We start from the raw sequence: 23,803 nt of genomic DNA on the forward strand, positions 1-23,803 counted from the left end.
CCTAAGCTCTGGAATTCCCTCCCTAAACGTCTCCGCCTTGCTCTCCTCTTTTAACACATTCCTTTAAACCTACCTCTCTGACCAAGCTTTTGGCCACCTGTCCTCATATCATCTTTGTGTCTCAGAATCAAATTCTGTTTTACAATACTCCTGAGAGGCATATTAGCATAGTAAAATGTCTCAAAGGTGTTGTTGTGAGTGTATTTTATCCCTTTCCTCGGCAGTCGTGCTACTGGGTCCCATCTTGTTCATCCACAGGACCTGTACTCTGAATGTGCTTTCTGCTTTTGCAGGATATTTGTATGTGGCGATTGAATTTGCACCACATGGAAATTTGTTGGACTTTCTACGCAACAGCAGAGTGCTTGACACTGACCCAGCCTATGCTATTGCCCATGGCACTGCCTCCACCCTCTCCTCCCAGCAGTTGCTGCAGTTCGCGGCTGATGTGACAAAGGGCATGGATTACCTCAGCCAAAAACAGGTTTGTTTTATTTTTGTTGTGTCATCTCTGTCATCATCATCTACCGTCCTTTGCTTGCAGCTTGGATTTTTGTCTGTTTTTTGAGTTTGCCTCACTGTTTTGTTCACTTTATTTTCTGTCGTGGTTCAGTGTCGGGAAGAGGAGGGAAGCTGAGATATTGCAGTGGGTTAACACACATATCATTCCTCTTCAAAACCCAAGTATGAATCCGGTCCAGACTGCTTGGATTAATGCCCCTAACCATTAATTGCAAGAATCCTATCAAAAAGTGAGTCTCTACATTGGTTCATATCAACAGGGGATCCAAGAAATAAAATTTCCATTTTCCCAGACCAACTGGTAAGGGAATGACTTTGAGTGCATATGACATTTGCTCTCTCTTGCCAATTGCAGTAATCCACTACACATTACAGAGCAGAGATTAAACTTGGATCTTCTTGTTGGGTTAGGGTCAATACCGTATGACCACACTGTATATTTATACATTGAACGCTTTGAATTCTTCAGTTCTTTGACCACATTGTTCTTCATTTACATTAGGAAATTAAAAAGAAAATGCGTACGAGTCAAAACTGTCTTCCCTCAGGTTCGGATGGTTATAGCAGTAACTTTGTACTTTTTGGGTTCAAATTAATATCCCCCCACCACCACCAACACCAAAAATGTTATTCAAACTCAGCTCTCAATAGTTTTCTGGTCTCCAAATTGATCCTCATCAGGAGAGTGCTGTGTTACTCGATCCCAGAGACACCCACTCTGAGCAAGAAATCCACCTCTAGCTAATCAATCTGATTGATGATTGGTCATAGAACAGCAGTGGGGGAAGGTAGAGAGAGAAGGAACAGTTACAAAAACAAGGCCAGCTTTTTCAATACACCCATATAATATCCATCTATTGACAACGTTCTCTCATTTGTTTAGTTTATTCACAGAGACTTGGCAGCAAGAAATGTTCTTGTGGGAGACAACTATGTGGCAAAGATTGCAGATTTTGGACTGTCCAGAGGGAAGGAAGTTTATGTGAAAAAAACAATGGTGAGCGTAAAAAAAATTGCCTGGGTGTTATCAAATCTTGCAGAACTCTAAAGACAGTGAGATTCACAGTGACTGCAGCTGTCTTGTCCCAGAGCTCTGGAATTCCCTCCCTAAACCTCTCCACATCTCAGTCACCTCAGAGAGCAGTTAAGAGTCAACCACATTGCTGTGGGTCTGGAGTCACACGTAGGCCAGACTGGATAAAGAGGGCAGATTTCCTTCCTTAAGGAGCATTAGTGACCCAGGTGGGTTTTTACAGCAATTGATGATGGTTCACATTTATTCCAGAATATTTATTCCAGGTTTATTAATTGAATTTAAATTTCACTAGGTGCCTTGGTGGGATTTGAACCCACGTCCCCAGAGCTTTAGCTTGGGCCTTTGGATTACTAGCCAAGTACTCCTCTAGAGCTTTTTAGAAACTTATTTATTTATTCACAGGATGTAAGCACCACATCAAAGCTAGTATTTATTGCCCATTCCTAGTTGCCTTTGAGACAAAGCTGCCTTCTTGAGCTGCCACAGAATCTCTTTGTGGAGGTTTTGATGCAAACTGATGGCTTGCTAAGCCTTTTCAGAAGGCATTTGCTGTGAGTCTGGAGTCATAAATCGGCCTGACCAGGTAAGAATGGCAGATTTCCTTCCCTAAAAGGATATTAGTGAATCAGATGGGTTTTTACAGCACCCTGGTAGGTTTATGGTCACCGTCACTGATAACAGCATTTTTATTGAATTCAAGGCTCAGATTATTATTTGGGGGAGATGGCTTAATGGCAATGTCACTGGACTAGTAATCCGGAGGCCCAAGCTGATGGTCTGGGTGCATGGGTTAAAATCCCACCAAGGCAGCTGGTGGAATTTTAATTTAATTACTAAATCTGGAATGAATAAACTACCATCAATTGTCATAATGACCCATTTGGGTCACTGATGTCATTTAGAGAAGGGGGAAATTTTCCATCCTTTCCTGGTCTGGTCTACATGTAACTCCAGACCTACAGCAATGTGGTTGACTCTTAACTACTCTTGAACTCTGAAATGTTCAGTTTAAGGACAATTAGGGATGGTCAACAAATGCTGACTTTGCCAGCGACACTCATATCCCATGAAAGAATAAATGAAAAAAAGTCCAGACCTCTGGCTTACTACTATAAGATAACCAACTCTGCTACCTAACTTTTTGACCAAGTTTTTGATCATTTATCCTGAAATCTTCTTATCTGACTCGGTATCATATTTTGTCCAATAACACTCCTGTGAAACACCATTGGATGTTTTACTATGTTAAGCACTCTATATAAGTTCAAGTTGTTGTTGTATGTTATTTTTCTCAGGGATTCTTCAGCTTAGAATTTTTATAGTTTATTTTTCACCCTACCTCACTTCTTCTCAAACTAAGAACCATTCCCTAATAGGATGGTGAACAGCCTGCCTTCCCCAAGGTTGCATCATTGTCACTCAGACGACCATGAGAACAAACCTAGAGTCACTCACCATCCATTATTTTCCATTGGTGGGATTTGCAAGCACATACCACCATTCCTACTGGGTAACTACTCAAGATCACAAGAGGCCAGTAAAGATACCAATGATGCATACCCAATTACCAGCCGTCATTGATAGCACTTTCGAGATTACTCTGTGAAAAATTAAACATGACAAATATTTTATAAAAACTCATTCACAGGGTGTGTGTCCCTGGCTAGGCCAGCATTTATTATCCACCCCTAATTGCCCTTGAGAAGGTGGTGGTGAGCTGCCACCTTGAACCGGTGGAGTCCGTGTGGTGTAGGTACACCCACAGTGCTATGAGGGAGGGAGTTCCAGGATTTTGACCCAGCGACAGTGAAGGAACAGCGATATATTTCCAAGTCAGGATGGTGAGTGGCTTGGAGGGGAATTTGCAGCTGGTGGTGTTTCCATGCATCATCTGCCTTTGTCCTTCTAAGTGGTAGTGGTTATGGGTTTGAAAGACACTGTCAAAGGAGCCTTGGTGAACTTATCCAGTGACAATCAGCCTGTAGAGGCCAATTTTTGGATGTTCTGCTCCCTGTCTCTCAATCAGAAACATCAGACTCTGAGCCTATTTCAAGCTGCTGCCCACTTTTGGAATGTCAAAAGCACGAAGTGAATTGTACGCACTGCCCACTGTGCCCAACTCTCCAGGCAGCAACTTCCATCTGGTGGAATCCTGCACCGGGAGAGAAGTCCTCAAATATTGACACCTTACCCTGTCGATCATCTGTGCTCAGAATCTTCTGAGAACCCCAGATCTCCAAGAAGGTCTTGTCAACAGCAGAAGAGTTTATTCAAAAACCACAAGTGTGCTGCCTGAAAATCAATTGGACAGAAAATTATGAGCTACACACATCTGATATTCCAATAAGCAGGTCGTGAAAGGCCTTGACAAATACTGTTTTTACTTTTCACTTATTTACATCAAACATTAATGCCTGTATGATTGCAGCCATCTAATTTTATCCACTCTGCTGTCTTTCCATCCTAATATAGGGAAGGCTGCCAGTTCGATGGATGGCCATTGAATCTTTAAATTACAGTGTTTATACAACAAACAGTGATGTGTAAGTTCCTTTTTTATGATGAACTTGCTGGGGTCATAGCTCAGCATTGATGTGTTCACCCATGTCATTGTTTTCAAGGTGGGAATGCAACAAAGGTTCACAAGGTTGATTCCCGGGATGAGACAGTTGTTCCATGAGGAGAGATTGAGTTGAATTGATCTATAATCTCTGGAGTTTAGAATCATGAGAGGTGATGCCATTGAAACATATAAAAATCTTGATTTGACAGGATGGGGTGCAGAGAGTTTGTTTCCCCTTGGCTGGGGAGTCTAGAACATGAGATCACAGTCTCAGCATAAGCTATAGGCCATTTAGGATTGAGATAAAGAGAAATTTCTTCACTCAGAGTTGTGAATCTTTGGAACTCTCTATCCCAGGTAGTTGTGGATACCCAGTCATTGAGTACGTTCAGGCCTTTGACTGATAGGCCTTTGAACTGTAAGGGAATTAAGGGATATGGGGATGGTGCAGGAAAGTGTCAATAAGGTAGAAGATCAGCCAAGATCATACTGAATGGCAGAACAGGCTCAAGGGGCTGAATGGCCAACACCTGCTCCAATTTCTTATGTTTATTTCTTCATTTTGTAGCACAATCCATAATCTGGCATTAAATTAGCAAATGTACTGAAAAGAACAAGTGCAGAAGTCACCAGTGAGGAATTGAAAAAACTGCTACATTGCTGCAGTGAAGTGGGGCTTTACTGAGGTTGGGATTTGATTAGATTGTTGAGGCAGAATTTAAGGAATTTTGTTCCACAGCTGGCTGCACTTAATGTGGGAGTGTGTATAATACTGATACTGGGTGTCAGAAATGGGTAAAAGAAAGAATTTCCCACTATGTATCCATCATTCTGATTACCATTAATAAATAGGAAATGCTTGAAAGGATGAACTGAACATTATCCAGACTCTTGACTGCCAGGGATGATAGACCTCACTTTCTTGCAACTAATTCAAAGCTGGCATTGATGGAGACCTGGGAATAGATTCCCTGTTGGGTCATGTGACTCAAGATAAGCAAAGTGGCCAGGAACACATTTGCTAAGCACTAGCGTTGGCTTTTAACGGAACATGGCATTTTTCACATCATTATATGAATGCTCCTTTCACTCATTGGGTAAGAATGTAGCATATCACCTTGCATTGGATAACTGATTCTCATTCAATCAGTCCCATAAAAGTCAGGCTGTCTGTTCCACTAGAATATGGCCTAGAAAATGATTCTGAAATCCACCTCAATGTGCTAAAAAAAATTAATTTATTTGTCTGAATTTGTAAGAGGATTACAGCATTTAATCACCACAGGAGCTGGTTATTTCCTTAGCTGTTTACAACTAATTGAAGTTATTGCTTAGTTAGATAGCCCAGTTTATACAGTTACATAAATTTATAAAAGAATGAATTATGTATGAATATGTTTGCAAGATGAATCTGTTACAAAAACATTTCTCACTCACTGAATGTTTTCTGTAGATGGTCATATGGAGTTCTCTTGTGGGAGATTGTTAGTCTAGGTAAGTGACGCCATTAAAAACCACTCCTTTACTCTGTAATCTCCAGGATACCCCACCTGTAATAATTGGGAGACCCATTGGGTCCCCAGTGACAAGCTTTCCTGACCATCAATCTTGGTGGAGCATGTGACAGGCAGACCGCGGGACGGGTGAGAATATTATGGACTGAAGTATAACAGGTGGCTAATTCAATATTGCCTATGCTACAGTAATAACTGGAAGGAAGATTTTAAATTGTATGTTAACATTACACGGTTAATTTGGGGCAAGGTTGCATTGAGGAGGTAATAACCCTTTTGTGTTCTGATTCTGTGACTAGGAGGCACCCCCTATTGTGGAATGACCTGTGCTGAACTTTATGAGAAATTGCCCCTTGGGTATCGGATGGAAAAACCGCTCAACTGCGTTGATGAAGTGTAAGTTTCTCAAAATCTTCTTGACAGGATCACCTGGAACTACCTGTGCTCTCAGTTATTGCTGAAACCCTGTGTGTTTTATAGAAGGAAACTGTTAAGCTCCACACCACGCCTGGAAGTATTGATAAGAAAAATGATCAATACCAGAATGTGGACTGGTTAATTTGCTTAGGGTTTGGTTTATATTTTTGGTTTGAGCACTGTGTAGTTTTCCATTGAGGGGTGAATTTCTGCATGTTCCTTCCAATCACACGCTTAAACCTCAGTGGAAGATCAGTGAATGTCCTTGTAAAGCAGCAGCTGCAGCCATTCCACTGTTTCTCCTGAAGAAGACTCTAAATGATCATCTTCTGTATTCTCAACAAGCTCCGATGATGAGGGCATTCTAATGACACCCCCACTCGCCCAACTACCTGCCTCCTTGCTGTAATTTTAAAGCTGTTTCCTATTCTGGTAAATCATTTTTCTATTTTCCTCCATTCCAACCAAGTTGCTGTTCTCCTGACCAGCACCTTCCAAAGGTAAGTCCAACAAAACTCCCTCAGACCATCCTGCATCCTGGCCACAGCAGTGAGCATGATTAGCAATCCCAGGCTTGTGGTGATATTTTTCAAACAGCATGAAATGGCCAGTGTGAATTTCTACTTTGTTCTGACTGAATTTTCTTTAAAAAGCTTTAATGGTAAACGAAGAATATCGAAGCAAGGTTACTTCCTGATAGTTTTTCTTTTTGAGAGCTTTATAAGAATATGCTTTTTTGAGTGGATTAATCAGCTTTCTAGCCTTCTTTTCATGTTGATTCATGTATAAAATAATCAGCAGTTGGTCTGATTACACAGAATAACACAGAATTTCACAGCACAGACACAGGCCGTTCAGCCGAACAGGTCCAAGTCAATGTTGATGTTCCACCCAACCACCCCCCCACCTCATCTCATCCTATCAGCATATCCGTCTATTCCCTCTTCCTTCATGTGTTTATCCAGTTTCCCCTTAAATGCATCTCTGCTATTCAACTCTACCACTCCCTGTGGTAGCGAGTTCCACATTCTCCCCACTCTCTGGGTAAGGGAGTTTCTCCTGAATGCCCCATTAGATTTATTAGTGACTATCTTATACTGGTTGATGGTTGGTACAGAAATAATGCAGCTTTGAAGCTGCTTTAACTTTACATTCAACCCAAAATGCAAATATAATAAGTGTTTGTAATAAAGGACATTGTCATAAACAGTGACATTCAATTTTTTCAGATATGAGTTAATGTTGCAGTGCTGGCGTGAGAAGCCTTATGAGAGACCAACATTCGCTCAAATCCTGGTGTCCCTCAATAGGATGCTTGAGGAAAGGAAGGTAAGCCTGAAGAGACTGCCTGAGATACTCCATGAATCCTCACTTCCAGAGAAGAACTTCATTCAGTGGAAGTGTGGGCTGGGCAACTGTGGTTACAATGTTCAATCCTTATCTCAGAATAGAATCATGGAATTGTTCAGCACAGGAAGGGGCTATTCGGCCCATCACATCTGTGCCAACTCTTTGAAGGAACTATCCAAATAGCTTGATTCCCCATGCTCTTTCCCCATAGTGCTGCATTATTGAATCTGCTTCCAACACTCTTTCAGGCAGCACATTGTAGATCATCATAACCTGCTGTGGAGAAAGAAGTACCCTCATCTTCTGCACCACCCCCGGCCCTGGAGTTTTTGCTAATTATCTTAAATCTGTGTCCTCTGGTTCCTCCTGCCAGTGAAAACAGTTTCTCCTTGTTTACGTCAAAACCATTCATCATTTTAAACATCATCTCCGTGAAATCTTCCCTTAACCCTCTCTGCTCTAAGGAGAGTAATCCCGACTTGCATTCACATTGAGCCTGGTTTGCACAATGACAATCCATGCTCGCTGATTTGCTCCTTTAATATGTGTTCTTCTGATTTTAAACTGGTTGGATAGGATCCTCATCATTTGTTGATTTGTTGTTTTCGTTCATTCATTTAGACCTACGTGAACACAACACTGTTCGAGAAATTCACCTATGCAGGCATCGACTGCTCTGCTGAAGAGGCTGGGTGAACACTCCACAGGACAAAAAGAGTCATGAAAGATGAACTAAATTGTGTTTTGTAAACTTTTGTAAAATACAGAATGGCCAACATATACAATTCACTATAGTATGTTATTTTTGTGGAAATATGGAACTGATTGTTTGGCTAAGGATTACCGATCAAAGTAAGTTCACAAAGAACGAGTGTCACTATCAGGACTTCATTTTCAAAATGGTTTACAAATCATTATTGTTGCTTTTATATACTTTTGGAATTTTTGGGATTGTACAAAGTAAGTGAGCTGACCAGGAATCTACTTGGGATATTCACATCAGGAAAGATAGTCGTTAATCTAAATGTGCTTCAGCTTTAACCCGATGTATGCATTACTTTTCCAAACTCCCAGGGAAGTCAGAAGCAATGTTGTTGAAACAAGATTGTCTCATAAATTCGGTCATAGGCCTTGAACTTATGCTGTAGAATGATGGGCACAAACACCTGCATTTGCATATGAAATTCCTCCTTCCTTTTCCTTTAGTGAAGATGTCAATCCGTGTATTTTAATTTAAACTGGTAGCAAGTGCGATTTAAATGAATCTGTTAAGGATTTATACCTTATTATCCCACATTTTAATCTTAAGGCTGCAAGGGAAAAAAGAATCAACAAGATGACAGTAGTAAACAATTAGAGGTTAGAATTAATTATAAAAAAAAATAGACTTGCACCTCTCAGGAACTCAGGAAATACCAAAGCATTTCACAGACAATGAGGTATTTTTGGAATTGCAGTCACTGTTGTAATGTAGGGAATGCAGCAGCCAATTTGCATGTAACACAGACAGGAATCTGCTCATGACCAAATGATCAGTTTTAGTGATGTTGGTAAAGGGATAAATTTTGGTGCCAGGACACCGGGGAAGAACACCAGTACTTTTTGAGTAGTGCCATAGAACCTTCTACATCCACCTGAGAGGGAGGATGAGGCCTAGATTAACTACCTCATCCAAAATATGATGCTTTGTAATTGTCCAGTGTAGAAAAGGAGTCTAATTGGAGTTAACTGATCAAACTGAAACTTGTGAGCCTTTGATTTTTGTGCCTATGATGGAGCTGGGTGGGTTTTTAGGAAGACTGTTGGGTTGATTTAAACCTAGAAGATGGAACTGTATAGTATTTAAAACTTGTGTCATTTGAGATATCTCCATGTCTGCCAGTTATCACTTTGTATATAGTTCTTGGAGCCTCCACGTTAACCTTGAATAAGAAACAGTGTAGTTTGCAGTTGGACTTGTTCTGCAGTTTTAATTATAAGGGTTCAGGTTTCTTTTGGTGGCCAATCCGGTGACTAAACTACTTTTTAAGTTTGTAGCAACCTCTAGTTTCTGCAGTGTTTGTGAATGAGGGTAAAAGTTAACATTTAGAAGGGACAGTCAGCCACATGACAGAAATGATGAGTGTCCGGATATTAGTTTCTAATGTTTATTAAATGCCTTTTGCTATTTTCAGAACCAGTGAATTTCAACTCTTTTGTTAATCCAGAAAATACTGACATCCTCGTGCTTTTTGGATTTCAAACAATATGTAAAAAAAAAATGGTATTGAATGTTTGAGTTTGTGAACCAGGCCTATTTGATTGCAGTTAAACAGTTTATTAATGCTGGCATAGCCATATATACTCAAAAGGTATTATTTTTAATCTGCTTTTGTGATTATTGTATCAACATTTGAGAGTCTGGCTACCTGCATGCATGTGTAATATTTACAACTATTTGTAAGCATTTCCTCTGAGTTACAAGCTGCATGGATATTTTAGCTGAAAGTTTATTTAGAAAGGACAGCAATGAGACATATTTCACTGTGTCACTTGTTAATCATGGTTCCAGCTTCCTTTCGGCTATGCTGGTTTTGATCGATCTCCTGCAAAAACAGTTACATTTCTTAAAATTCTTTTTGAAAAGATAATAAATGTTTCCTTGTTTTTAACTAAGTTACCATATTTCATCTGTGTATCCATTTAATTTCTTTTGAACAAAAAGGTTTGTTAAGAAAAATTAATGAGTTAAGCATAAACAAAAATGAAAAAGCTGGACACTATGAAAGCAACACAATAAAATCTTCAGTGTTTCGGGTCAGTACTGCTGCAATTACCGACTGCTTTACATGCTCCAAGGCTAAATTGCTTCAAAATGTGTTTGAATTTACTTTGTAGAAGATTGTTTTTTTAAAAATAATTACCACTAAAAAGTTTAAAACAAGATCTCTTTTCTACAAGAGGCTGAAATGAAAAATTTTCTCCAGTTACTGAGAGTTGGAAAGAGGTAACTTGAAATTTTATTATATTGAATGATAGAAATTACAGTACAGACGGAGATCATTTGGAGTATTATCCCTGAGTTAGCTTTAGCTGAAGGATTAGCACTAACTAAAGTAAAGCCCATTCCCATAAACTTTCCCTAGAAATATTTCTGTTGAAATACATGGAGAATATTAAGAGCATGTTGTAAAAATGGTCTAAACAATTTAAGAAGTGTTTGGCAATATTTTATATCGGGCACTCAACAAACATTATCTACAAATGTAAAACAAGACTGAACTATTAAACTTGCATGAGCTCAAGCTGGGTGTAATGTTGACACGATAAACTGGCCTCTAAGACCTAGATTATGGAAAGGGATGTAAATAGGTTTGGACCCCTTTAACTCACGGTCAAATTGCTTGTCAATATTCACTGCGTAGGTCCTAACATGAAGAATGGTCATTTAAAAAAAAGGTACCGAGTAGATGGTTGCTGGCATTCCTCCTCCTTCAGGTACCGTGCCCTGGTGACCATGGAATTCCATTGGATTGGTCCATGGTTATGCTTGGCAAAGTACTGCAGTGGTTTGCCATTGCCTTCTGCAGTATGGCTGACCAGGAAACTCTCCCACTCTCATCACCTGCCATCAGGCATATTGAAAGGATTTACAGGCTGATAATCAACCTGCACATTATGAGCACACCTCCCATGGCCATGGTGCTGTGGGTTGGATCTGCCTTCAGGCAAAGAAGTGAAGAAGAATATCCACAAAAACAATTCCATCTATACGAAGATATGAACACATGAATTAGGAGCAGGAGTAGGCCATTTGGCCCTTTGAGCCTGCCAGCTGCCATTCAATAAGATCATGGCTGATCTGATTGTGGCCTCAACTCCTCATTCCCACCTACCCCTGATATCCTTTGATTATAATAATCTAACTAAACAAAGGAGATGTTCATATAAAGCTGTAAAGCTGATTCAGTAAGCCAATTGCTCATCCCGTTAATGTGCAGGAGGTGAGGGTACAGGAATCATTAGCGAAACAGGCAAAGGGTCAGAGCAGGACAATAGTCACGGTTCAGCATTTGGAAACCCTGGAGTAGGTAATCCAGACAACGCACTAGCCTGATGTAGGAATAAGATGGAGACTTATGACAGTTACCAATCTGACTGAGGGAAGAATTAAGGCATTTTATTTTACATCCCCAATCTGTGCAAAATGTAAAATCATTTTTTTTCAGTATTCAGTTATGATCAAATAATCTGGGAAAATGGAACATTGTCGTTTTGCGATTCTTTCGAACATTGTTCAGTCTGTATTGTTCAAAAAACAAGTATGGTTTGAGTGTTCCTTCAATTCTGTTCTCTTGAGCATCACTGTTTTTCATCGCTCCACCATTCTCTTCCATTTCTCAGAACAGAGTGAGAGGAGTTTCACAAACAGCAAAGCTCTGCACCAGGAACAGGCTGTGAGGAGCAGAAAGGACAGCGGGTTACGGAGTCAGAACACAAACAGGAAAGAAGCTTGAAGCAGCCGAACAATTGGAGGAAGAGCAGAGACTACAAGGGAACTAGCAGCAGCCTCCACCCCCGCCCCCAGCCCTCACCTTGTAACAGAGGAACCAACACTTTGTTAATGATTCAAGACTTCAGTTCAGTGATAGAGCAGAAGGTGACGAGTGACACTAACACTCGGGCAGGAAGGGCAAATGCCATCCAGGATTCGTAATCCCAGTCTCTAGTGAGTCCTACAGGAACAGTAAACTCATGTGAATGAGGGCAGGGCTAGGCTGTCGAACAACATATAAACATTGGGCACTTGGGCATGGCCCAGCTGCTGGTAAACATGGAACATAATCCAAACAAGGGGGGAAAATGCTACAGAAATGAAAAACAACATTAGGAAGATAAATAAGAGAAATTAATTTGATCTAGAATGCTGGTAAGAGAGTTGTTAAGCTGGGTTCAATAATCCAGCCTAATAGCGAAGAGTGTTCAGAGTTTTTACTATTAATTACAAATAATTTCATTCCAATGGAAATCTACCGATAACACAAAATACTTCGGCTCACTTCTTCATAATCATATGGTTCCATGGTAAATAGATAAATATCGTGGGGCAAAAAAATGTTTTTAAGTTCATACGAAAAACAAAGTAGAAGCAGAAGTAGGCCATTTGGCCCCTCAAGCCTGCCCTGCCATTCAATAAGATCATGGCCAATCTGTTTGTGTTTCGAGTTCCGCGTTCCCATCTACCCCCAATAACCTTTGATTCCATTGGCTAACAAGAACCTGTCTACCTCTGCCTTAAAAATGTTCAGTGACCCCCACCTCCACTGCCTTCTGAGGCAGAGGGTTAGGGTTAGGGTCTTTATTGCTGACTAACCCATGCCCAATTTTTCACCTTGTTCTCCTTCTGCTGAAGATGACAATTTATATTGGGATTTAGTTTGATAATGCCAGCAAGTGAAGTCTTGTGGTTCAATGGTAGCTTCCCTACTTCTAGGCCAGAAGCTCCAGGTTCAAGTTCCTCTTCGGGCCACGGACGGTATGTTTGTAATGTGGCCAAACAAGTTCATTACCGGCCTGTAAATTCTTCCAATATGGCTGAGGGCAGGTGATAAGAGTGGGAGAGTTTCTTGGTCAGCCATACTACAGAAGACAGCAGCAAACCACAGCAGTACTTTGCTAAGGGATATGGGAAGCAGGCAGGAAAGTGGAGTTGAAACCCAAGGTCAAGCACAATCATATTGAATGACAAAACAGGCTCGATGGGCTGTGCGGTCTACTGCTATTTCTTTCTTTCTTTTTAGTTTAAACCACATTAGTTAATTCAATGCCTTCACACTGTTACCCTCAATATTCGTTTGGGATGGGCTTCCCAAAATCTCTCAGTGCTGATTCGCAAAATAAAAAGTCAAAAGTAGTCCTTCCAAAAGATCAAAACAGCAAATAATAAAACTTCACAGGAAAGGTGAAAAGCCTTCTAGTGGGTGAGTGTTAAACTGATTAAACTGTACAGTAGTTCACCGATCTGAATATGGATGCAGACTAACACAACACTTTACATTGGTTACCTTGTAGAAACAGACCAAAATATACCAAAAGAAAAAGATATTAAAAGCTACTGATTTCTACCATTAATATAAAACAGGAAGTTTAGATTGTAATGTATTCATTAACTATGTAATTGATTTAATATTTAACAATTCACAAACATTCCTCACCGTGCAACTGTAAAGATTTAAAAAACCATACCACCAAAACATTCAATACCTCAAAGTAACATAGCAATTGGATAGGAGAATGAGAACCATACAAAATAGAGGATCAGCAGAAAAGATAGTTGTTAATCTTAATCATTACTTCAAATAGTCACAAGGAAATTGGAACAATATTCTAACTTAAGTAGTAAAAACCAAATAAGTTATGTTAAACTTGAACTGAAACTTGTTTAGATGACACGGAGTACTGTATACAATTCTGCTCTCCATATTATAAAAAGTAAATAAAGCCACTGGAGAAACTGCAAAAAAGATTCACAAAGATAACACTGGACCTGAGAGACTATATAAATTACCAGGAAAGGAACAGGCTGGGTTCATTGCTATAGAAGAGAGAAGGTTGAGGGCTATCCTAATAGAGGTCTTTAAAATTATGCCAGGGTTTGATAGGATAGATGTATAGAAAATGTTTCCACTTGTTGGGAGAGACCAAAACTATGGGCCATAAATATTAATAGTTGTTAAAAAAATCCAATGGGAGTTCAGGAGAAACTTGTTTACCCAGAGTAGGGAGAATGTGGAACTCTCAAGGAGTGGATAAGACAAACAGCACAGATACATTTCAGGGGAAGCTAGATAAACCTGAGGGAGAAGGGAATAGAGGAATATGTTGATAGGGCAATGGGTAGGAGGGCAACGGGTAGGAGGAGGCTCATGTGGGAGCACAAATACCAGTAAAGACCAGTTGGGCCAAATTACCTGTTTCTGTGCTGTAGAGTTGATGTAACTAAACTAAAATACTTGCCTTTAAAAGGAGATGGAAGGACTAAACACAAAGACAGCTCAAAACAAATAAATCCCCCAGAGTGAATGGTTTGAATATTATTTATCCCAAATACTAAGGTAAACAAGAGGGGAGATTTATGAGTTGGCTATGGTCATTTTTGTTCACATGCATGACATGAAGGCCTTAAATGTCAATTCTTACACTTGGGAGACATAACTGATGACAGAGGAAAATGCCAATGTCACCTGTGGCCAATGTGCACCACCATGACAATCAATGTTGACAATGGCTTGGCAACAGGCATCAACACTGTTAGGAGATAGAGCAAGTTTAAGTAAGTTATATTGGTATTTGTGGGTATTAGGAATGAGTTTTAGCTTTAAAGTTTAAGTTTGATTTGTATTTCTGTGCCTGTGCATTAAGAAAGGTCAAATGGAGTTTTAGTTTCACTCTAAAAGGGTGCTTGCATTTCTAATAAGGTTTTTAACGACTGTTGCAGCTAAGTTAAACAAACAAGAGTAGAAGAATTGAACTATTGCCTGGCAACAGGGGTCCAGAGAGGCAGAACACACACACACACGAGAAACAGTAGTTTTTGATTTGGAAGCTGAGTTCAGTTGGGCTTTGAAAGTTGCTGCCAGGAGAGACTGGAGCAAAGGGGACAGATAACCAGTCCCAAGCTAAAGAAAAGACTCCAAAATCTAGAGGAATGGAAGAGGGGAAAGTCCCAAGAAGACCTTCTAGTCAAAGGAAGGACAGGAACCTGGAAAAGACCCTGTTAAGTGAAGTTAATAGTGAGGGGCAGAGAGAAAGGCTCCAAGCTTCAGATTTAAAGAGACAAAAGCCACAGAAAGCAGATTTAAAGCAAGAACAGTTTGCAAGAGACAATAAGGTCCAAAGAGACACTGAAGGTCTGTAACTATTTGCTATGGGCATGTGACGCAGTAGTGTGCTATTGATAGCCAAGTCAATCAGAGAAACAGAATGTGTGGAAGTCAGCTTGAATGCACATGGTGACCAAGGGAGAGGAACATCAGAATGAGAGTTCAAAGCCCTGGGAGGTGAATCTTTGCAGAAGGCATCTGAGGGAAAGCATTGGTTTGGGAGAAGATTCCAAAGCAAGTTCTTGCAGAGTGGAGATTCGAAACCCTGGTGTGAAAGATGGAGTTCAGTGAGACTGGTTGACTCACGGGGTGATAGGTGTCTGGGGGGAGTTGAGGAGAGATCCAATAGCATCTGGCTGAGGTGACATCTGCCATTTGGTTTCAGAGTGTGATGTGTCTGACCGCAGAGTGCTATAGGTTTACATGGACTGTGTACTCACTGTGGACACAAGAGTATAAGATAATTTTTGTAACTTGGGTTATCATTACAAATTCTGTATATATTTGTAAAGATATAGTTGTGAGTGAAGGAGTATTGTAATATAGTTCATCGTTTCTTGGTGAATAAATGTTCTACTTTTTGTTAGAAGTTCATCTGCTGACTTCGGTGACTCTGTTCAGTAGCCACTCTTCATGTATCTAAAGAAACAAATAAAAGTTAGGATCTATCAAGCTGGGTTCCACCCTGGTATTAGGCTTGTCCAGGGGTAACCTCAGCTGGGGATCATAACAAACTGGGGGCTCTTGCGGGATTTGAAATGTGGACAGCAGGTGGTTGGACACAGAATAATAATTGGTTTGGGATTGGAAATCCTTGAACATTGGTTGCTCAGGCTTTTTTTTCCTTTAAAAAACAGATGGAAAATGTAAAACAAAAACAGAATTACCTGGAAAAACTCAGCAGGTCTGGCAGCATCGGCGGAGAAGAAAAGAGTTGACGTTTCGAGTCCTCATGACCCTTCGACAGAACTTGAGTTCGAGTCCAAGAAAGAGTTGAAATATAAGCTGGTTTAAAGGTGTGTGTGGGGGGGGGGGGGAGGTGGTGCGGAGACAGAGAGAGAGAGAGAGAGAGAGAGAGAAGTGGAGGGGGTTGGTGTGGTTGTAGGGACAAACAAGCAGTGATAGAAGCAGATCATCAAAAGATGTCACCAACAATAGAACAAAAGAACACATAGGTGTTAAAGTTGATGATATTATCTAAACGAATGTGCTAATTAAGAATGGATGGTAGGGCACTCAAGGTATAGCTCTAGTGGGGGTGGGGAGAGCATAAAAGATTTTAAAATATTTAAAAATAATGGAGATAGGTGGGAAAAGAAAAATTTATATAATTTATTGGAAAAAAAAAAGGAAGGGGGAAGCAGAAAGGGGGTGGGGATGGGGGAGGGAGCTCACGACCTAAAGTTGTTGAATTCAATATTCAGTCCGGAAGGCTGTAAAGTGCCTAGTCGGAAGATGAGGTGTTGTTCCTCCAGTTTGCGTTGGGCTTCACTGGAACAATGCAGCAAGCCAAGGACAGACATGTGGGCAAGAGAGCAGGGTGGAGTGTTAAAATGGCAAGCGGCAGGGAGGTTTGGGTCATTTTTGCGGACAGACCGCAGGTGTTCTGTAAAGCGGTCGCCCAGTTTATGTTTGGTCTCTCCAATGTAGAGGAGACCACATTGGGAGCAACGAATGCAGTAGACTAAGTTGGGGGAAATGCAAGTGAAATGCTGCTTCACTTGAAAGGAGTGTTTGGGCCCTTGGACGGTGAGGAGAGAGGAAGTGAAGGGGCAGGTGTTGCATCTTTTGCGTGGGCATGGGGTGCTGCCATAGGAGGGGGTTGAGGAGTAGGGGCCGATGGAGGAGTGGACCAGAGTGTCCCGGAGGGAGCGATCCCTACTGAATGCCACGGGGGGGGTGGTGAAGGGAAGATGTGTTTGGTGCTGGCATCATGCTGGAGTTGGTGGAAATGGAGGATGATCCTTTAAATGCGGAGGCTGGTGGGGTGATAAGTGAGGACAAGGGGGACCCTATCATGTTTCTGGGAGGGAGGAGAAGGCGTGAGGGTGGATGCGCGGGAGATGGGCCGGACACGGTTGAGGGCCCTGTCAACGACCGTGGGTGGAAAACCTCGGTTAAGAAAGAAGGAGGACATGTCAGAGGAACTGTTTTTGAAGATAGCACCATTGGAACAGATGCGACGGAGGCGAAGGAACTGAGAGAATGGGATGGAGTCCTTACAGGAAGTGGGGTGTGAGGAGCTGTAGTCGAGGTAGCTGTGGGAGTCGGTGGGTTTGTAATGGATATTGGTGGACAGTCTATCACCAGAGATTGAGAGAGAGAGGTCAAGGAAGGGAAGGGAAGTGTCAGAGATGGACCACGTGAAAATGATGGAGGGGTGGAGATTGGAAGCAAAATTAATAAATTTTTCCAAGTCCCGACGAGAGCATGAAGCAGCACCGAAGTAATCATCGATGTACCGGAGAAAGAGTTGTGGAAGGGGGCCGGGAGTAGGACTGGAACAAGGAATGTTCCACATACCCCATAAAGAGACAGGCATAGCTGGGGCCCATGCAGGTACCCATAGCCACACCTTTTATTTGGAGGAAGTGAGAGGAGTTGAAGGAGAAATTGTTCAGCGTGAGAACAAGTTCAGCCAGACAGAGGAGAGTAGTGGTGGATGGGGATTGTTCGGGCCCTGTTCGAGGAAGAAGCTAAGGGCCCTCAGACCATCCTGGTGGGGGATGGAGGTGTAGAGGGATTGGACGTCCATGGTGCAGAGGAAGCGGTTGGGGCCAGGGAACTGGAAATTGTTGATGTGACGTAAGGTGTCAGAGGAATCACGGATGTAGGTGGGAAAATGTAACCCTGATTGGTTTACAGAAATTTACCAAGGGTAAGCTGATGGAATTGGTGGATAAGCTGGAGTTAGAATTACGCAAAAGGGCGAGGAAAGTAGACATGGTTGAGATAATAGCACAGCATTTAAAGTTGGAAGCGATACCTGACACTAGTGAGTCACAGCTGGAGGTAGTGAAACAAAAACATATGGTCTCACGGACTTGAAACGTTAACTCTGTTTCTCTCTCTCTCCACAGATGCTGCTAGACCTGCTGGGTTTTTCCAGCATTTTCTGTTTTGTTTCGGGTTTCCAGCATCCGCAGTATTTTGCTTAAATGGAGGTAGTGAGACTTCAAATTCAAACCCCTTCATTTCTAATTGAACAGGCAAAGGAACTGAGAAAACTTAAGTGGAGGCAAACAAAAAGGAAAAAGAGAATTGTAAATAAAAAAAACTGGAACTCGAGACAGTGGGAAAAAGGAAAAAGAGATTATTTCAGAAAGAAGTGGAAATGCGAAAACTTGATGTCCAGAGGGAAAAGTTAGCAATAGAAGAGAGAATGAAGGAACAAGAAAGGGAATACCAGCTTAAAAGGCTGGAAGTTTAAAAAAAGGTCTCAGATGCTGAAGAAAGTTCTAATGATGAAAAAACCTTCAACCTAAAACCTATTGGGGAGATGTTTAAGTTTATGCAAGCTTTCCCAAAGTTTGGGGAAAGGGATGTAGAGGCATTCTTTATCTAATTTGAAAAGGTAGCTAAGCAAATGAAGTGGCCAAAAGAAATCCAGACATTGCTCTTAGAGTAGGTTGGTAGGCAGAGCTCATGAAGTGGTGGTTTATGATGCAGTTAAAAAAAGGCTGAGTGCATATGAGTTAGTCCCTGAGGCATACAGGCAAAAATTTGGGAATAAAAAGAAACAGTCTAGGGAAGGTGATGGTGTAGTGGTATTGTTGCTGGACTAGTAATCCAGAGACCCAGGGTAATGATCTGGGAATGTAGGTTTGAATCCCACCACGGCAGATGGTGGAATTTGAATCAGATAAAAATCTGGAATTAAAAGCCTAATGTTAACCATGAAACCCTTGTTGTAAAAACCCATCTGGTCCACTAATGTCCTTTAGGAAAAGAAATCTGCCCTCTTCACCTGCCCTGGTCTATATATGACTCCACAGCAATGTGGTTGACCCTTAACTGCCCTCTGAACAAAGGCAATTAGGGATGGCAAATAAACGCTACCCTAGCTAGCCATGTCCACATCCTATAAACAAATTTTAAAAATTATATTGAATTTGAAAGAGTAAAGCAAAGTAATTTTGACCATTGGACATAGGCATATGAAGTTTTTAGAGAAGTAATTATTTTGGAAGAATTTAAAGATTCAATTCCTTTGGTAGTGAGAACTCATGTGGAGGAACAGAAGGTTAAAACAGCTAGACAGGCAGCAGAGATGGCTGACAATTATGAACTGGTCCATAGATCACCCCTTTTTCTAAACTCTTTCTAAACTCCAGAAGGATAGAAGATGGGAAAGTGAAAAGAAGGCAAGCAGCCAGGGAAGAGAAGGGACAGTTGGGAGTTTTCAGGAAATTTATCCTCAGACCAGAACGGAAGGTACTGAAGGTGGAAGTGACATTCGAAAGCCTAAGTGTTTTTATTGTAATAAGATGGGACATGTTAGAGCTGATTGCTGGAAATTAAATGTTAGACCTATTGCAGTAGTAGGAATGCCTAGGAATCCTCAGGAAAGAAAGCATCAGAAAATTGGTTGTTAAAACTGTAACAGAGGTACAGGTGAAACATATTCCCTCAGAACATACAGGTAAGGGGGGGATATGGTTCAGGATAGTCCAGAAAATTCTTCTTTGATTACTGGTGAAGGAAGTCAGGCTAACAGAGGGTCTGGATGTTTTGTGTCAAAGGGAGGAGAAGTGTTCCCTTACTCCTCCAACAAAATAAGTAAACATTAAAATTCTAAGAGATACAGGGGCAGATCAATCATTGATGATGGCTGATGATAAAACTACCTGGAACACAAATTGTATGAAGGAACAAGTATTAATGCAATAGGTATTAATGTAATAGGTATTAATGCAATTTATGAACTTTTTCTTTGTGCAAAGTTAACTTACAAAATCACTTTGTAAATGGAATTGTTATAGTGGGAATTATTCCTAAATCACTCATTGATAGGGTGATTGTATTCTGGGTAATGATTTGGCTAGTGGAGACAGTAATGTGGAAATGACTATTACAGCAGGCAGTTGATCATGTTGATCTTAAACTTCAGAAAAACTACTGTGGCCAAAAATGAGATGCTTATTTTGCAGATAACAAGCAAATGAAGGAAAACCTGATTGATGTAAAAAAATCAACTTTCATGTATGAAAGAGGGGTTTGCTAATGAAAGAAGAGAATTAGTAAGAACAATTGAGAACCAGTCACAGAAAGTAAGACATTTAACTGAGGACATGAATGTCTAAATGATAAACTTGTAGAAGCAAATTTAACAATGATCAATCTTCAGTTAAAACTTGATGAACTTCAAGCATCAATAGTTGTTGTGAAATATCAGGGAAAATACCTTGCAAAAGGGAATTGTTGGTGAATCAAAATAACTGGTTGAATGCAGAATTAAAAACCAGAATTAACGAACTGTTAGAATTTTTATCATCGGGAGAAGGACAATGAGATTCTCGAGCTTCAATGCAAACTGGAAAGGTAGAAGGGAAAGATGTGTGATAGAGTGTCACAGTTCCAAAGTTGTTCCTGTGAATAAAAATTATTTGCCAAATTGTGGTCAAGTTGAGCAGAGAACTGACCCAAGTAAAATGACTGATGTATCAACCTCTGTGTGCGTATGCAGAATTGGAAATCAAGAATTGCCAACAAAAAGGAGCGAAATGGCAAAATAGCCTGAAAAAGTCAATGACCAGAGACACTGATTTACAAGTGCTTGCCTGTACTAATATACCTATTACAGCAATTGGAATTCAGGCAAGTGGACGGTTTGCAAAACACCATTCAAAGCCTGTAAAGGAGTGGGATCATAACCAGCACTGAAAACAATGACCCACAACAACATCTGGTAACCATTTCATATGCAGCAGAACCTGCCTCTCATGGATTGGTCTCCTCAGCTATCAGAAAATGTGCTTAATATGAAACCACCCCATCCAAAACAAGTTCTTCTTTAATCACCATAATGAACATAATTTACCTTTGAGATAGTACATATCTGAGACAGAAATGCACATCATGGATTTTAACTAACATTAATATTAATTTCAAACTCAGAACCTCCAGGAGAGAGAAATAGCTGAAAAAACATTGAAGCATATGTTTGTGCCTCTTAGGACACACTCAGATTGACTGGATATCTGGAGCATTTGGTTGTTGGAAATTAAGCAGAAAGATATTAACCAACTGGAATTGGCAGCTGCTCATGAGCAGACATACTTCCCATCAATCTATTCAAAAACAAATCATCAATGTTTAATTCACAAGAAGTAGGAGGCCACATAAAGATGAATATGGAGCATTAAATCTCCTGCCAATTTAATCTCCTAGAGAGACAGAAGGAGCCTTCACTAATTACTCCCAGCAAGTTTCCACCTTTTAATCTGTTTGTCAACATTTTTTTTGCTCCAACAGCTAATTCTCCAGCTGAATGAAGAAATTACATCTGTATTAGAGGACAACTGGATTTAAGGTTTGAAATTCCCACACTAGATTTAGCTTAATCCTACCTCAATCACCTGTCCAACTCCTGAGAAAACAAACTCATCTGTGCATTAATATAAAAACAAAAAACTGCGGATGCTGGAAATCCAAAACAAAAACAGAATTACCTGGAAAAACTCAGCAGGTCTGGCAGCATTGGCGGAGAAGAAAAGAGTTGACGTTTCGAGTCCTCATGACCCTTCAACAGAACTGATTTTTCTTTACAAGGAGGGGTGAAATATAAGCTGGTTTCATGAATCTACAATCCTTAATGTCACTGAAAGGCTTTTATCTTCACTGCACAAGCACCAAGCTAACAATGAGTATTGTGTCTTGAGAACATCAGCCACAACACGAGTTTCTGGGTCAACCTTTTCTGACTTCCATTTGAGAAATGACTGGTGAAAACATAATGAATTAGCAATGTTTGCTCCTAACTATTAATAGCAACATGCTCATTGTCTGAGATACTGAGATTGAGGTTAGCCTGCTAAAACCTCAAAATGGGATGGATAAACATATTGCTCCTTTCATCAGTACAAAGAGCCACTGAGGTTGCTCACAGGACCCCAGCATCGAGCACCCCAAAACCATATTATAGTGGGTCCCACAGCATGTTTCAGTTTATGAGAGCACCAGTTGGAGCGTGCGCTGTGTTATAGCCAAAGATACATTCCTGCCCAGTGTGTGTGTCACATTATCATAATTGTTGTAATGACCTGGTGTCCTCTGAATCCTACAAAAGTATTGCAAGTCCTAGCCTAGTCAGTCTTCATTGTGAAGCATTCGTGACTTCTTAAGATCAAGAAAATCTGTTATATAAATGCAGCACATTCTTAGAGGAAACTACAGTTAGAAATAAGAACAAAAGGCATTTAAAATAAAGGCTTGTATTAGTATAACATCTTTCAGAACCTCAAGATATCCCAAAGGGCTTTAGAGCCAATGTAGTATTTTTGGAAATGTAGTCAGTGGTTTAATATAGGAAACACAGCAGTCAATTTGTTCATTAAGCTCCTATATGCAATGTGATAATGACCAGCTAATATTTCAGTGGTGTTGGTTGAGGGATAGATATTGACCCTGAACAGGGAAACTTCCCAACTCTTCAACTAATGCAGCAGGATCATTTCCAGACATCTGAGAAGGCAGGTAAGACCCTCTGTTTGACATCTCACCCAAAATCAGTGCAGCATTCCCTCAGCATTGGAATATCAGCCATGATCATGCACCCAAGTCACTGGAGAGGGCCTTCAATCCACAAATCTCCAAATCAGATGAGTGACGCATTACCCACTGAGCCATGGTTCGAGTGCCAAGTAACTCACCAAAATGGCAAATAGGAGGCACAATGGCTCAGAACATCGTACTAATGGTTTGTGTGAACGTATACAAGGCTGAAGGTTTTCATCCCCCAAATCTTATTCATGGGGCATAGTGTCACTGCAGCAGTTATTACGCATATGCCCTATATAACTCTGGTAATATGTTTCCTTTTAATGAAACTATCCATAAACCTTTTTAGCATATTGAGAATTATACTGTTTGAAAACTCATCTGCTGTTGCACTGGAGAGAAATATATTGGCCCAGCTTTTGCAGTCAGTGGCCACAGAGCTACATTTGTCATTCATTACACTTGCAGCTGACCACAATTTTGCAGAGGCCTTTGAGTAGCAACTTGCAGGAATTCACCGCTGAAAGAATTTTACAGGGAATAGGGGACCTGTGTGAACAGGACAAGCAATAGTGGGGCTCCTCAAACAGATTGATAATCTAACCAACCGTCTAAACCAGGAAATTAAATCATTTCAACGACAAATCAGAAGAGAGGCAAAGAAAGATGGTGGGGGGGTGGGGGGAGGAGAAAAAGAGCAAAAAAGGAACATAACAATTTTGCTAAACTCCAACAATCTTTAAAATTTGAAGGAATGGGATTCCACACTTGTAAAAATACACTTAGTGTCAGAGGTTGTTTGGCATCAATTCAGACTTTT

The 23,803-nt window shown here is 40.7% G+C and overlaps 1 protein-coding gene across 5 annotated transcripts in view; it reads left to right on the forward strand.

The window, feature by feature from the left end:
- The window catches only part of tek (TEK tyrosine kinase, endothelial), a 72,554-nt gene extending 62,501 nt beyond the window's left edge, over positions 1-10,053 (forward strand). For all 5 annotated transcript variants that reach the window (XM_041186041.1, XM_041186044.1, XM_041186043.1 and 2 more), the window contains 7 exons: positions 294-484; positions 1,406-1,519; positions 4,031-4,101; positions 5,575-5,615; positions 5,935-6,031; positions 7,282-7,381; positions 8,024-10,053. In XM_041186041.1, coding sequence (XP_041041975.1) covers positions 294-484; positions 1,406-1,519; positions 4,031-4,101; positions 5,575-5,615; positions 5,935-6,031; positions 7,282-7,381; positions 8,024-8,098 — 689 coding nt within the window. In that variant the 3' untranslated portion in view covers positions 8,099-10,053. The remainder of the gene's footprint in view (positions 1-293; positions 485-1,405; positions 1,520-4,030; positions 4,102-5,574; positions 5,616-5,934; positions 6,032-7,281; positions 7,382-8,023) is intronic.
- The last annotated feature ends 13,750 nt before the right edge of the window (positions 10,054-23,803 follow it).

Source organism: Carcharodon carcharias, chromosome 4 (genome assembly GCF_017639515.1).
Source record: "Carcharodon carcharias isolate sCarCar2 chromosome 4, sCarCar2.pri, whole genome shotgun sequence".
Classification (NCBI taxonomy): domain Eukaryota; kingdom Metazoa; phylum Chordata; class Chondrichthyes; order Lamniformes; family Lamnidae; genus Carcharodon; species Carcharodon carcharias.